The following is a 16,807-nucleotide window of genomic DNA, read 5'->3' on the forward strand; positions in this document are numbered from 1 at the left end:
GCCACTCTCCCTGGCCGGCCACATCGCTATAGCCAAGATGGTGGTGCTTCCTAAATTCCTTTACCTCTTCTCCAAAGTACCAATTCCCCTAACTTCTCATTTCTTCAGCAGGCTACATTCTCTGGTCGTCTCGCTGGTGTGGGCAGGGCGGCAACCCAGGGTTGCCTATGATATCTTGACCTTGCCCATGTCTGCAGGCGGTCTGGGTGCGCCTGACTTTCGTGTCTACGCTCGATGTGCTCAGTCCAGCTTCTTGCATTTTTGGCTTGACGTGGAGTCCCACGTTGCGGTGGAATTGGACGTAGTTTCCCCCTGGCCACTGCACTGTTCGCTCCTGCGGTGCACCCCCGGACGGAGGTCGATACGGTCGAGACACTGCACTGGGCATGGTCATCCCTGCGCCGGCTTTCTGGTGTCTATCTACCAACGCTATGCCTTATATTGACCATCCGGATTTCCCTCCCCTTCAATCTTCTAGCATGTCTCGTCATGCTGCGCGGCTGGGCCAGAGGACTGTAGCAGATCTTTATCCGGAGGATTCCTTCTACTCTCTTCCTGAGTCCCCATCGTTGAAGGACACTCTACTACATTATCAGTTACGGGCTACCTGCCGGAAACTGCACCAGACCTTCCCACAACCCTCCCCCCTACTTTCCCAGCCCTGGATTTCGTATACACTTCCACATCGCCACACAAGTTGGTCACCAAACTATACGCTTTTGCCCTGTTGTCATCCCCCATCTCCTCTGCTCGGGCGCGCGAGGAGTGGGGTTCGGACCTTGGCACTGATATCTCGGAGGCCGACTGGCTTTATTGCTGTAGTCAAACTAAAAAGCTCTCCCCAAACTATCGTCTCTGTTTGATTAATTTCAAGTTCTTACACAGGCTCTACCGCACTCCTGTGCATCTCCATCGGTTGGGGCTTATCCCAGAGGACTCTTGTATGCGTTGTGCCACCCCAGCTGCGGATTTTGCTTGGCTTTGCCTTAAGGTTCAGGAGTTCTGGCGGGCAGTTTGCTCCACTATCTCTGAAATCACTGGCACGGTTGTGTGCCCTGATCCTCTTCTGTGTCTCCTCGGCTTTGTAAAATCTTGCCCTGATGCCGCTCGCCATCTGATTGCTATGCTTTTGGTGCTGGCCAGGCGTAGAGTGGCCATGTGTTGGGGTCAGCGGCCAGCTCCTGGGGCTGCGAGTTGGCTGGAAGATGCCTCCCGCTGTCAGACGCTTTTATCTGAGTCTTGGGATTTGATGCCCACCAGGTCGCGCCCTGTCAACATTTGGGGCCCCTTGGTTGCCTAGCTCCTCTCCCTCCAGTGGCGCTGCCGCTCCCGCGCTCCCCGCCTGCCCTGCGCCTGCGGCCGATGTTGGTCAGTGATTACCCCCTTTCCCCGACTCCCCAGGCACCTTTGTTATTTCCTGGGCCTCTTTGCAGTTGTCCTTCCATGTATGTACAAACATAGCACACATGGAGTGTGCAAACAGCATACAGAGATCAACCTGTTCACCTACTCAGGGCCTAGATGCAATATGCCTACGGATAACGCAAGGCACGAGACATAATGCTTATGGCTGTAGGCGTGTGATTTTTTTTTAAAATCTTTTTATTGAAACATAACAGCTCCATCAAAAGACACATCAGGTAGCAAGGAGAGTGCATTAGTAATTACATAGTGAATGAGTAGAATAAACCAGCTAGTAACGGACAAAGGAACAGATTACCCCGCAGGTCATACCCTAACAATTATGAGTGGGTCTGATAATTTGCCCTCCCCTGTCCTATCCCCCCTCCCCGGCCAAGACCCTCCCCCCTACTTCCCTTTTCCCCTCTGCTGTGTGTTCATACTCTGCTACCAATTGGGGCGCATGTTTTCCCAGGGAGTGGGTGTTGCAAGGATACACAGTCCGTGGGGCGTGTGATTTAGGTTCCCAAAGAGAAGGTATCTGGTAGTTTGTGGCACCATTTTTATTTGGAGTGTGAATAGGATCAAAAAGGTGTGTGCGGGGGTCTATTTTATGTCTCAATTAGGTCAGTCTCTTATGTCAGTTCTTGTCCGCCTCTGTTTCTGTATACATCGGTTGGTACATTATGTCAGCATGTGTGCGCCTACACGGAATCGTCGGTTTTTACCTCTGTATTTCTGAGCTCGTGTGTGACTGTTTGTGCTGTAACCTGAGCTGTGCGTGTACATTAATAATGTGCATTTCCTTTTCCATTTTAGAAGCAGGGGAAATTTGATTTATTACAGGTGTGTGGAAGCTGCGAATACAGATTACGGAGGCATTATGCAGATTGAGTAGTAATCTATTTGTGTTGTAGTACTTTAAATTTCGTAGCTTTATTGATGTAGGGCTCATATTTAACTGGTGCTTGCTACAATGCAGTCGTAATAAGTTTTGAAATTTACACGTGGCTTAGAGAGAAGCACAGACCATGGAGCAGTCGCTAATATGACACTACACTACCATGGAGACCAACTTGTTAACATCAATGATGAGCAGCTCTTGCCGTACCACATCCTCTCACCCTCTTCCAAGCTGCGCTTACCAAGACCCCTTGAAAAATGAACAGCAGCACAATGGCATGTTAGGAAACCGCTCACCCAAATCCTACATGCAAGCATGGGCGGGGTGGGGACGCACAAGGGGCCGAATGAATAGGCAGTTTTTACTGTCTCTTCTAAGTGGATCAGAGTAGGCGAAGATTTAGTGCCGGTTAGTTGGTTGTTCCAGTGGTTCTCCCTTTGGGAGCATGGATACAAATGACAGCGGGACTCTGACACGGTCAAGTCATGCTGGGAAATGCCGTACACGAGAACGTGGGGCAGTTAAAAGCATCAACCGAAAAGGAGCAAAATGAGGTCCGGAGTGCCCCTGTTAGAGGGGTGCTGGGAATCGGACAGGGCAACATTAGGGCTGTTAGTACCTAGGTCAAGAAAGAACCAACCCAAGACCAAAAGAATTGAAAAAACTGCACCCCGCAAGGCTCTGACATGCAAACACTTTTGAAGGAGCACTATATCGTGTCGAGCTGTAACACAAACCACTCTCCTCCCCTGGAGACCAACCATAGGGGGCAACCCATGACATACCGGTCACACTGCTTCAGTTGAAGGGATCAGAACATCCATCCCTCTCCTACGAAATATACCACTGTAGGACCAATCCTCGCTGAACAAAGCCCACCACTCATGGTTACTGATACCACGGAAAAGAATAATGCCCTGCAACCTCGACTTCACCTATCCGTCTATTCATCGGAGGATGTGGCCTACCAGCTGGAACGGTCGAACTCGAAGCTGGGGAACCAGATTTGAGTCTCGGCAGGGGCGCTCAACATTCTGTGCAAATCACTTATCTCCCTGTGCCTAATGTAATGAATGTGTCTGTTTCTGATGTAACTGGTGCTTATGTAAAGTGCTCGGATACCTTCGGGTCGAGTTTGTGCTATATAAAAGTCCGGAAAAAAAAGCAGCACAAGGCAGGATTGAAGAACACTGCACTGTTAAAAAACTGTGGAACATTACAAAAATTGCCAGGAGTAGAGGTTAAGAGGGGTTCGGTTCTTTTGATGGCTACAAGTGGATATCTTTTGTGGGTTTCTTTGAGAGGTGAGGAATGAGGAGTTGGGAAGCGGGAGCAATGAGAGGACTGTAGCATTTGCACGTCGGGCAGAGGCGTGCGCTCGAGCTGTTGAGAATGTTTTCAAGACCCCCCATCGCCGGTTTACTTATTTCTGTAGCAATAAAATGTGCTCGTAAACTATTTTTAAAGACGTCTAAGACGTGCTAATTACATTTGTTAAGCATCTGACATGAGGTCATTGAGCTTCATATGTCCCTTCACGAGTGCCACTCCACCCCGCTGGAGAAGGCTGTGGCTGTGAGTTCCCTTGTATGGTGAAAGCTGGGGTCCCCCTGGGTTGGTGCTCGGAGACCATCTAACGGAATTGTGTGATACCGCTTAGAACACTGATAGCTGCACTTAGAAAACAATCAGGCAGCTCAACATGCACTCTGGCGCCAGTACTCCCTTCTCATGCCGATGCACCCACCACTTAGCCCGTGCAATCACATACCCGGCAGTTCCCGCTCTGCTCCGCTATTACTGCCGCTGGTACTAATTCTGGGCCATAGCCACACCTCCGTGACAGTTGCAGACAAGTTTCAACGAAAGTAGTGCCCACGCAAGCACAGCCCAGTGTCCAAGGCCACACTTCTCACAGGGGCCACAAGATCGCCATACAACACATCGATTCTGGTGGCGCCCTCTATGAATTATTATTTTTTTTTTTTAAAGCTCACACCAGAACAAAAGCAGCCATTTGTAAGGCGGGGTAAAGGGAGTATTGGAAACGGGGTCACGCCAGAACTCTCGGCGTTTCATCATCTGCGTCTGCTTATTGAACCCTTTGTTGGCTCGTCTACTACGGGCTCCAGGATCATAGGTAGACGATTATGTGCAGCAAGGGGAAGAGACGCCGTGCGCATGCACATCTCCTGTCCGGGCAGGCACGGCAAACAGGAGACATGGAGTGAGCAATTGTGCCTCCCTGCCAATGAAAGGCGAGCATTTTTGACGCGCGCCAATGACAAGCATGGGTGGAGCTTCCATCCCGCTTACAAAGCAAAACCGATGACAATAGTCTCGCAAGCGAGCAGCGCATGTGCTGCGTCGCTAGGCGAAACCTTAAAAGTACTTATTAGCTACATTTATACAGCCTTGGCAAACATTCAAGATGGTAACCTGTAACTGGAATTAATTCAGGGTTGTCTATTCTACAAATTACGCCTTGGAACATCACGCAACATCTTCATGATTAAAGTTTAGTGAGTCATGACCGACCGGATAAAAGTGCCTTAATCTTGTGGCATAAATTGGAGACCAGCGGCAAGTTGACAAGACAACATCTGGTGGGCAAATTAAATCAAAATATTGTAAAACTTAGAATAAACCAGTCACTATGAACGCTCCCCAAAAGACATTTAACACCCAGCAGTAGAAAGGAGGATTTTAGTAAGCCCAAATGTATGTTTCGTTAAAGAAGGGGAAGATGCAGTACAGTGGATCATCTGGATGGACCTCAGACATGTAGCCCCACCTAAGCTTTCCTTCTTCAAACGGAGGATTTAAAGGGCAAATTAAACATTCAAATCAATTAAAGACGCGGGAGCTAATATAAAGAAGGCACTTTAACGTGATGTTTAAAATTAAGTGATCCAAAATTCGTTGGCATTACAGACCACCTTCATAAATATCTTACTTTGCATTCATAGAACTATTAATCCAATTTTTCATTTGCAAATGGGCAAACCTAAACTGCTGGATTCCCATTGATTGTGTGCAGTGCCAACGCTGGATAGAGAAAGGATTGAATATGCTACTTACCAGTATGCATCTGTTCTTGGCATGTAGGGCTGCTGAAATTCATATCTATAGCATAGATCGCCGCCTAGTGTTGGGTCCGGATGATTGCACATTGTCCTGGAAGAGTCTTCGAAGTATCACGAGATAGGTGGCTCCTCCCCTGGACTACAGTGCGCATGGGCATCGACTCCATCCTTAGATTGTTTTTAGCCACTGTGGCAAAGATGGAGTGCAATAGTGTAAACGATGACCATGCCCAAGAGTAAGTGTAAGAAGAAGTCTGCAACCGCTACGGGCGCCGGGGAGGAGGGCGGGCAATATGAATGTCAGCAGCCCTACATGCCAAGAACAGATGCATACTGGTAAGTAGCATATTCAGTTCGAGGCATGTGGGCTGCTGAATTCATATCTATAGCATAGAATACATAGCAGTCCCTCCATTAACGGCGGCTGCCCGTGCCAGTTGCAGAAGTTTGAAAAAGTGTTCTAAGAACAGCCTGTCCTACAGCTGCCTGCTGTTTGGAATGCACATCTACACAGTAATGTTTAGTGAACGTATGTGGTGTAGACCATGTGGCTGCTCTACAAATGTCTTCCAACTGAATATTACCTAGGAACGCCATGGAGGCCCCCAACTTGCGTGTGGAGTGGGCCCTGGGGGGGGGGACCGTTAAAGTGCGCTTAGCTTTGTGGTAGCAACTTTGAATACACTTAACGATCCACCTGGCTAATCCTGCTTTGGAAATGGGGTTGCCTTTGTGCTGGGCTGAGAAGGCAACAAAGAGCTGTTGTGTCTTTCTAAAATCCTTGGTTCTGTCAATGTAGTACATTAACGCTCTTTTGACATCAAGCGTGTGGAGCATTCTTTCTGCTACTGTTTCAGGGTTTGGAAAGAATGCGGGCAGTTCTATGGTTTGATTAACATGAAACTGCGACACCACCTTTGGAAGAAACCTAGGGTTAGTGCGAAGCACCACCCTGTTAGAATGGATTTGTATAAATGGCTCTTGTACTGTGAGCGCCTGTAGCGCACTAACACATCGTAGAGACGTGATGGCAATAAGAAAAGCCACTTTCCCATGTCAAGAACTGAATCTCACATGAATGCAGAGGCTCAAATGGGGGACCCATCAATCTGGTGAGGACCACATTGAGGTTCCACACAGGGGCTGGCGGGGTCCTGGGAGGGATGACCCGCTTCAGCCCTTCTAGGAAGGCTTTAATGGCAGGTACCCTGAAAACAGAGAGATGCTGCCCGTTTTGAAGATATGCCACTATGGCGGATAAGTGTATCCGAATGGAAGCATATGCTAGATTGCATTTGTAAAGATGTAACAAATAGCAGATGATATTAGGAGTGGATGCATCTAGCGGGTTGATGTTGTGCTCTGTACAGTAAATGACAAACCGCTTCCATTTTGCTGCATAGCAAGCACAGGTAGTGGGCTTTCTTGCCTCCCAGATGTCCATGCATTCAGGAGGCAGATTAAGGTAGCCAAACTCTAAGACCTCAGGAGCCAGATCGCCAGATTGAGCTGTTGCGGATCTGGATGCTGAATGTCGCCATGGTTCTGCGTCAAGAGCCTGGGTGTGAGGCGCAGCCTTTGATGCGGCACCACGGACAGTTCTAGAAACGTGGTGTACCATGGTTGGCGTGCCCACGTTGGAGCAACCAGGATGAGCGTCATCGAGTGTTGCTTGAGCTTTCTTGCCACCAGCGGAATGAGAGTTGCTGGTGGAAAAGCGTACGCAAATCTGCCTGACCAGTTCATCCATATCGCATTGCCCTGCGACTGTGGGTGAGGGAACCTGGTGGCAAAGCTTTGGCATTTTGCGTTTTCCTTTGTGGCAAACAGGTCTATCACTGGATGACCCCACTGCTGGAAGTACGGGTGGAGTACTGATGGATGCATCTCCCACTCGTGCATTTGATGGCTGTACCTGCTGAGCAGATCCGCCATCGGATTGTCCTTGCCCGGGAGGTGTTCCGCCATGAGGAAGATGTTCCTCTGAATGGCCCACTTCCACATGCTCTGAGCCAGATGAGAACTGTGGAGAGTTTGTACCTCCCTGCTTCTGGATGTAGTACATGGCCGTCATGTTGTCCGTCCGGATCAACACGACCTTGTTGCACAGATGTACCTTGAAGGACTTGAGCGCCATGACGATTGCCATCAATTCTAGATAGTTGATGTGCATCTTCTTTTGCTGCGTCGTCCATAGTCCCTGCACCGTGTAGTGGAGTACATGAGCTCCCCATCCCTGGAGAGATGCGTCCGTCGTCAGGATAATCTGTGGCACAGGCTCTTAGAACGGTCGGCCCTTGCAAAGGTTGTGTGGATTCCACCAATGCAGAGAGTTGTATGCCCGACCGGTCACCAACACTAGATCTTTCAACTGTCCTTGAGCCTGAGTCCACTGATGTGCCAAGCATTCCTGGAGCGGACGCATATGCAACCGTGCGTGCGGGACTATGAAGATGCAGGAGGCCATCATGCCTATTAACTGCATGAACACTCTCGCAGGAAGTGAGTGTTGTGGTCTGAACTTTTGGATGAGCGACTGGATGTTGCTTATCCTCACTGCGTTTGGCTGAGCCGTGGCCGCCAGAGTGTCTATCGTCGCGCCCAAATACTGCCGCACATGGGCTGGCTGAAGGTGCGACTTCGGATAGTTTAGGGAAAATCCCAGACTGTGAAGAAGGTGAATAGTGTGGGACATGTCGGCTGCGCACTGCTGGGCTGACTTTGCTTGAACTAGCCAGTCGTCCAGATAAGGGTAGACATGGACGTTCTGTCTCCTGAGGTGCGCCGCCACTGTCGCCAGACATTTCGTGAACACTCTGGGGGCTGTGGTCACCCCGAAAGGAAGGACCTTGAATTGGTAATGCCTGTTTTGGATGGTGAACCGGAGGTATTTTCTGTGGGAAGGGTGGAGTGGGATGTGAAAGTAAGCATCCTTGAGGTCTAAGGTTGCGATGAAGTCTCCCTGGTTTAGCAATGGAAGAACCTGTTGCAGTGTCAGCATGTGGAAGTGTTCTGAGAGAATGTACTGGTTCAGGGGCCGTAGGTCCAGAATAGGTCCGAGTGACCCGTCCTTTTTCAGGATTAAGAAGTACAGGGAATATACCCCTGTGCCTTCTTCCACTGGCACGAGCTCTATTGCTCCTTTTTGCATCATGGCAAGAACCTCCTGCTGCAATAAGTGCAAATGCTCTTGTGACATAGGACGGTGTTTTGGGGGCATGTTGGGTGGAGTGGCTGTTAGCTCTAAACAATAGCCGAACTGGATAAGTTTCCTGACCCACCCGTCTGTGGTGATGGACTTCCAGACCGGCAGGAACTGCTAGACCCCCCCCCCCCACCCGACAGGTGTTGGATGGTCGGGGGGCAGTGACAGAGAGTCACTGTTTGTTGGTGGCAGAGGAACGGGAACTGTTGTTGCCTCTGTCTCTGCCCTTGGAGCTGTTACCCCGGTATCCTCCTCTACTCTGCTTGGGGTACGAGGATTGCGCCCCACCTTTGTTGAACTGTGCCTGCTGTGACATCTGGCCTCTGGTAACACTTCGATTGCCTGAGCGACGAAAAGTGTTGCCACGAAACTGCTGGGACTGGAGAGCCCCCATGGACTTGGCAGTCTCCGTATCTTTTTAAATCTTTTCTAGGGTGGTATCAACCTCTGGACCAAATAACCTGTCTGGGTTCACCGGCTGGTTGAGGATGGTAGTCTGTATCTCCGGCTTGAACCCGGAAATCCGGAGCCAAGCCTGACGCCTCAACATCACGCTAGTGTTGATTGCCCTTGCTGCCGTGTCCGCAACGTCTAGTGCACACTTTATAGCAGCGTTGGAAATGAGCTTTCCCTCTTGGACAAGCATCTCAGCTCCCTCCTTAAACTGATCTGGTAGGTGTTGCAACAGGGTCTCTAGGGTGTCATAGTGTGCCCTGTCGTATCTGGCCAATAGTGCCTGCGTGTTTGAGATACGCCAGATGTTGGCCGCCTGAGCTGCTACTCTTCCCTGATGCCTCCAGCACTTTTGACTGTCTGGGGGAGGAGCTTCACCCGTGGTTTGGGAGTTCGCCCGTTTGCGGGCATTAGAGACCACCAAAGAGTCCAACGGCAGCTGGCCCCTTATGTAGGTTGGATCGCCAGGCGCCGGTCTGTATTTCTTCTCAATTCGAGGGTTAACAACCCTAGACCTCGTGGGCTCCTTAAAAATGTCCGCAGCATGCCTGAGAACCCCTTTGAGCATTGGAAGAGTTTTCACAGTTTTTTCAGCAGTGGAGAAAGTGTCAAAAAGGAAGTCAGCCTCCACAGGGCCAGCTTGCATGTCATCATGGTTCTTAGCTGCCCTCTCAATCAAAGCATGAAATGCTGTCGAATCCTCAGTGGGAGACGTCTTGACGGGTCAAGGGCTGCATGCTGATCCCCTTGATCACCAGCGTCCACCCACGAGTCCTGTTGCTCATCAGGCAACGTGTTGGTTGGAAAATTGTACTCATCCTGCTCCTCCCCATCCTCTCCATCAGAATAGGTGGGTGAGGGTGTTGCGCCTCTGAGAGTTTGTGTAACCATCGGCTCAACTAAGACCGGTGCGTCTTGTGCAGGCTTCTTGCGCTTCAGAGGAATAGTGTATGACTCCAAGGGCTTCGATGGCGTAATCTTCCTCTTCTAAAGAGTTAGCTTTCCGGTGTCGGACTGCTCCGCTAAAGCGGGTGGTCGATGCTTCAAACCCCCAGCCGGGGGAGTCATCTGCGACACCACCGAGTCTTTGGTCACCGACCGTGGAGCAAAGGCCTTCGGCGCCACCTTAGGCGGTAACGTGAAGAGGATCGGCGTCGAAGTCTGTGGCGTCGGGACAGCATGCTTTGGTGCAGAAGGTGTCTTCGGTTCCGACGCAGAAGCCTTGTCCTTAAGTCGCTTGAGGGAGTCAGAGACCTGCTTCGTAAATAAATAAATAAGTAAAGGAAGCGGATGGTTTCGTCGAACCGACCGATGGCCTCGGTCCGCCCCCAGGGGAAGACCCGAGCGTTGACGCCTTCTGTGTTTGTGATCGAGGCGCAGGAGCATCCTTCACCGGTGCGCCACGATCTTTGACCACTGTTGCCGACGTCGACGGCTTCGGATCGGCGGCCTTGACCTTTGGCGTCGGGATCCCAGACTTTGGCTCCGCGCCCGTGGTGGACTTTGCCTGGACAGGCCTCTTGGCTTTTGGCTCGACGGCCTTGTCCAATGCGGTCTCGACAGCCTTCTTTGACTTCGGGTCGACTGCCTTGCTCGACACCGATTTGACGGCCTTTCTTGAGCTTGGCTCCTTGGCCACTTTTGGCGCCGTTGCTGGCTCGACAGCTTTCTTTGGCTTCGAGGCCTCCGAAGACGGCGTCGATGGGGGAGCAGAAGTTTTCGGTTTCGATGGCGTCTCGGCCATCTTTGTCGACACCGTTGGTTTTAGTTTCGGTTTCGACAATGGCTGCTCCACTAAAGCGTCCGTAGCCGGGCCAGAAGGCGGGCCGTGGATTTAGGTGTAAGGTCTCGGGTAAGGCCATGTGGCGATCCCTCGACCTGAGCCTTAGTAAAAGTACGAACGGGGTATAGCTCTTCCTCCGAGCTATCTTCCATGGCCCCGTAGGCCTAGTCGTCGTCCCCTACCTCGTCGACGACTTCCTCCACGTCTAGGCCTTCAGCGTCTGCTTCGTAGTCGGACTCGACGACCACCGATGGAGGTGAAACCTGAAGTTGAACTTGCTGCTCGTCCGCTTCTTCGTTGACGAAGATGTCCACTGGTGCCGGAGCCGATCGCCGGACCTCGAGGCGCGCCGCGCGCCGAAGCCTGATGGTTTTCTTTGAACGAAACCTGGAACAGGCCATACAGTTGGCCTCGTCGTGGTCCGGCGACAGGCATTTGTTGCAGACCGGGTGGACGTCGATGTGTGGGTACTTGGATCCACACACGGGACAGTGCTTGAACGGGCTCTGCTCCATGCCGCCGAAAGTCTTGCTGCGTCGACTGGGCCTCGATCCCCGAAGAGTCACACGACCCCCCGGATATCGGATTCGATGAGTTGGAGAAAGTCGGGCACCGAACGCAAACGGTTGTATGACAATCCATCGTACTGAATCACATCGCGGTAATTCACATCGCCGTCACTACATCACAAATGCAGTCACATCGGCCGTTTTAGCATCACACGATGTAGCAACGCAAATGTGGCCATGCAATAGGATCGCGTGTCACATCGCGCGGCATGACAACGCGATGGTTTAGCCCGCACGTTGGAAATCGTTACAGCAAATGGGTTGTTCGGGGGGTATATATTGTGTTGCCCGCCGTGGAGAGGAACACAAATGACTAAATACAGTTAGGTTTTGCTCAATAAACAAAGATTGTGGTGGAGGCTTTTATTTCGCGCATTTTCTGAAATGGAAATGCACATAGAGAAACACATACGTTTGTGTTCCTATAAAATATAAGTGCCCTTTAATGTCTGACATTGTGAATTTGTCAAGCAAGACCAGCTAGCTGCGGCCTAGTCATGCTAACTGAAACACATCTGAGTCATACATTATTTTTTAATCAATCAATTACACTCTAATGGCTACATTAGCCTGTCAATGGCAAGTACTACAGGTTTTGTGGAATATAGTTTTTGGGAAGGAGCTAAAATAAGTCAGCAGACAAAGGGTGCGCCTTAGCCAGAAACATAGACGAGCACATCTCCTGAGACGGGTACGACAGCCAAATAATGACCACAGTAACACAGAGAAGTATTTGTACAAACTCTGGTGTAGAGTAGAGAGGGATTACCAGGATATTCTTGCATACATACAAATGGCAACAAAAGGGAAGAAGAAGGTCTTTGATTCATAAATAAAAGTGAAAGTATAATATAAAAATCCCACACGTTATATGCATTTGACTTCAGATTCTGTGCTTACTATCGAAGATGCTTGTTGAAAAGCCATGCTTGCCATTCCTTCTTAGATCCCCACCTCATTGAGTAAGCTCCAGACACCTAACCGCAAGTCTCTCAGAGAACAGGCGTCCAATCCTACCAAAAGCAATCCAGAATTGAACCCCAGAATTGAACCCCTGCTGGACTTCAGCTCCTAGCATCGAGCTGGAAACTTCATAAAAGGCCTGGACTGCGCACATTAAAAGATATGTACAACGTACCATACACCAGAAAAAGTCCGATAGACAGACGGAGTATCCCAAGGCCAGAGTGGGATAAAAGAGCAAGCAGTCATGCCTCAACGCTCAAGGACATCTTGTGCCATGTCCCCTATTCTAAAGGACCAGTATCTCTTTCATACTTTAAAGAATAACTGACCTTAGAACTCACTCAGAGTAAAAATACTTTAAAACAAACCAGCAAGCTATCTTGGTTAGCACGTTTCCAAAATGCACTTTTCACCGTAAGCGAGTACAAAAATGTGATGCTTAAGTATTGGTTTTGTGTGCTGAGTGAATGCGTAGCTCACAAAGCCAACAACTTAAAAAAATATCAGCACATTATATTTACTAAATGACTGCATGCTGAAGACCGTTTTTGAGATACGTGTCGAGAGTTGCTAAATTCTCCAGAGCAAAGAAAACGTACTGGCAATTGTTCGTTTTAAGATCCTACAAAGTCCCAGATATGATACTTAAATAGAACTATACAGAAAATCATCTGTATTCATTTTTAACAGGGCACCCACCCATCCATCCACCCATCCCACCCAGCCACCCATCCATCCATCCATCCATCCAGGCACCCACCCATGCATCCATCCACCCAGCCACCCATCCTTCCATCCATCCATCCATCCATCCATCCATCCATCCATCCATCCATCCATCCATCCATCCATCCTGGCACCAATCCATCCATCCAGGCACCCACACATCCACCCATGCATCCATCCAGGCACCCCCTCATCCATCCACCCATCCCACCCACCCAAAAGAAGTATATTATCTTGATATGAGTGCATGATAATCGGCTCGCAAAAAAAAAGTAAACATTAGCAGATGTTTATGAAATATGATATGTTAATTTGAACACATTTATGTACATTTTTGTTAATTCACATTTATGTACATTTTTGTGAATTCTAAAAAATATATGCTCTTGATATGAAGGGATGATAGGAGGCTCGAACCTTGTCTGACAGCACCAAAGTCTGCCTAGCTATCCGTCTGACCACATCTTGTTGTAGTTATTGACGCTGTAATTGTAAGATATATGATGTGGTTATTATAATATACAGAGCACATCCTGTCCCTGTAATTGTAAGATATAGGTTTATGAAATGTGATGGTAGGAGGCATGAACCTTGTCTGACAGCACCAAAGTCTGTCTAGGTTTCCGTCAGAGCACATGTTGTTGCAGTCTAGGTTTCCGTCAGAGCACATGTTGTTGCAGTGATTGACGCTATAATTGTCCCATATATATGTAGCATATATATATGTGCTCGTGCTCGGTTTTGAATAAACATACTTCCAAATACATTGTGCGCGCTCGCATTCACGCTCGCATTCTTTGTGTCAATGTTTGTTCATTGTAAAATGCACAATTCTGCTCTAATACGCAAATAACATACTTCCAAATATGGCATTTTATGACATACATGCTTTGCAATTTCCAAATATGGCATTTTATGACATACATGCTTTGAAATTCCCATTTTATGACTTTATTAAACATTGTGCTTCCAAATACACGATGTCATCACTGTGCTCGCCCGCATTCACGATGTCATCGTTAACGATGTAAATGCAATGCACTTGCATGCGCACTGATGACACGCGATCTGATGTCGGCCACGATGTAATCGCCGCGTTGCAATGGCAGCGCGATGCGATATATCCGATGTAAGTGGTGCTTCCCAGGCAAACAATACCGACGGTTCGAGGAAGGCCTTTTGGCCTTGAAAAGTTTGTTTTATCGATTCCGAACCGGAGTTAACGAAATCACATCCGAACCCAATGGCGGAAAAAAACAATCTAAGGATGGAGTCGATGTCCATGCGCACTGTAGTCCAGGGGAGGAGCCACCTATCTCGTGATACTTCGAAGACTCTTCCAGGACAACAATGTGCAATCATCCGGACCCAACACTAGGCGGCGATCTATGCAAAAGATATGAATTCAGCAGCCCACATGCCTCGAACCCAACATTTCTCCATACTCTTACCTATCAATTTTCCATCATTAAAATATACATATATAATGGATTGCATTGAATGACAAAGACCTTCTAAAGGACGTCACCTTTACATAACTTTTAAAGCAGCAATATAATGCAGTGGAAAAAAAGAAAATCAAGATCACTGGGTAAGAAAGTAAACATTGACTATGTTTGAGCAAACTATTTGGATAACATTGCCAAATGTACATGGGTACAGCCTCCACATATGCAGGAATATTGTTTACCAAAAAAAATGCAATTGCTTCTTGTGTGAAGCAAGAAAAAGCTACAGAAAGATTTGCAAACTTAGCGCACTAAAGTTTCCGGAATTAACCATAGAAAGCTAGACAAGTTGATTTACCAATTTTCTGGTCCTCATTTGCTGGGGTCAAAGCATCCAAAGCTGGGATACACCGAAGCAATGCACAACCACCTCCAAGAACGATACCTTCTTCTACAGCAGCACGTGTAGCATTCAGGGCATCAGTAACTCTGTCTTTCTTCTCATTCACCTCAACATCACTTGTCCCACCAATCTTATAAAATATAAAAAAGAAGTAACAATTAAGATCAAGGTCATTTTAGAAAATATCAAAGTCGTATTTGAGAAGCTCAATGGTTCTGAAGTAACAAATAATACCATTGTGCCTGGTTTATCATCGCAAATAAAAACGGGCATTATCACATATTTTAAAACCAACACATCGCAAGGGCAAGTACGAACAAGACTGAAAAATGAGCCTTTTAGCAAAATCCTATTTTGCAACTCTACCTCATTTTCAGAGGTGGTCTACTTGGACTAATTACACCACGGTTCAATTACCCACAGATTCATGCAGGAGTGTTACAAGGCTACAACAAAGTTAGCCACAAGCATTGTCACTTTTACTGTAGCCTGCCAGGCAAAAAGTGTAAACAACGCCAAATTGACAGTGACTCTAATGAGCATCAATAAGTCCATGGTTCACTAGATATTTTTTGCTCCAACACTCTACTTGGGCCACTCCTGCTATAAAGATATCCTGTTCCACAAGAACAGCAGGAGTGTAGATCTCTAACGCGCGTTTCTTCGATCCAAGAACCTGGCCTGTATTTATTTATCCGCAAGTGCACCATCACTCAACATGTGTTCTTCAATGCTTCACCTAATTTCTGCATGAAACACTCACATGGCTTGTTCTCTACAAGTCTGCATACGCAACCAGGTGGTAAAAAAAAATGAAAATGGAGGGGATGCATTTTAGGCTTCCTTTTAAGTCATGCACTTCGTTTTTTCCTTAGAACAAAAAGGTGATGATAGAAAGCTTGGTAAGTTATCAGCTACTGGTGACTGAACCTCCTACTTTGGACTCAGTGACAGGTGTTACTTTAAAATAGCAAAAGGTGAGGTGTTGAAAGTCTGCAAAAGTCTCAGCCATTGGCCTTCGCTCACAGACTCAACACAGACAAAGACAGCTTGCACCTGCGCCAGGTTTTTCAACTGGTGCATGTCTTTGGCACATCTTAGTGCTGCTCATTCACATAATCTGAGAACTGTGTCAGACAGGATGCTCAATTTGCACAGGAGCTAGTGAGCCTAGCATTAACAAGAGCTGCAATGACCACTCAGTTTGTATGAGGAAATGATAGTTTAGCTGCCGGTGAAGGGTAAGGATGTAGCGACACCTGGTCAAGGAACTCTTGCATGGGGTCAGCAAGCTGAGGGCTGGTGCAACTGACTGGACTTTGGCGAAAAGCGAGCCACCTAGGCTACAGTCAATTAACTGGTACAACACGGAATGGTTGTCTTCGGCAGTGTATCACCTGCTGATATTCAAGTGATTGATGTATGTGCTAAGACACTTGTTTAAAGTTGAAGCATTACATGTGGGGGTAGGAGGCTAAAGATAGTATACTTTAAAATAAATTGAAATAAATAAAATAAAAAAATTTCACTCAAACCCATTCAGGTACTGTTTCCTTTACTCTCTTTGTCCTTTCTCTTTGTCACTCCCCATGTCTTATCCTAATTCAATTTTTCACCCTCTTTCACCCCTCTTTACTTATAGTAACTGGTCTTTTCTTACCCTCCCTCACAGTTCATTTATCCCAGTTACGCCACTACCCTTCATTCTCAATTTTTTACTGTCCTTTACCATACTAGGAGACTTCAATATTCATTCACCCACTAGACACAGGGGCCGTCGATTTGATTCAAGACCTGGCAGCCTACGGTCTTCAATTGACCAATTCTGGAGCCACCCACATCAAGGGCCACCTCCTTGACCCA

At 48.1% G+C, this 16,807-nt stretch overlaps 1 protein-coding gene across 2 annotated transcripts in view; it reads right to left on the reverse strand.

The window, feature by feature from the left end:
• Nucleotides 1–16,807, reverse strand: part of HSPD1 (heat shock protein family D (Hsp60) member 1) — a 171,373-nt gene that overhangs the window by 12,922 nt on the left and 141,644 nt on the right. The window contains exons 10-11 of one of the 2 annotated variants that reach the window (XR_013608662.1): nucleotides 14,522–15,074; nucleotides 3,554–5,378 (exon numbers count right to left, since the gene is read on the reverse strand). Coding sequence is in view for 1 of the 2 variants with exons in the window: in XM_078680438.1 (XP_078536564.1) it covers nucleotides 14,900–15,074 (175 nt within the window). In the remaining variant the exon portion in view is untranslated. Of the gene's footprint in view, nucleotides 1–3,553; nucleotides 5,379–14,521; nucleotides 15,075–16,807 lie in introns of those variants that run through there. The other variant, XM_078680438.1, reaches the window with a different exon arrangement.

Source organism: Lissotriton helveticus, chromosome 3_1 (assembly GCF_964261635.1).
Source record: "Lissotriton helveticus chromosome 3_1, aLisHel1.1, whole genome shotgun sequence".
Lineage (NCBI taxonomy): Eukaryota > Metazoa > Chordata > Amphibia > Caudata > Salamandridae > Lissotriton > Lissotriton helveticus.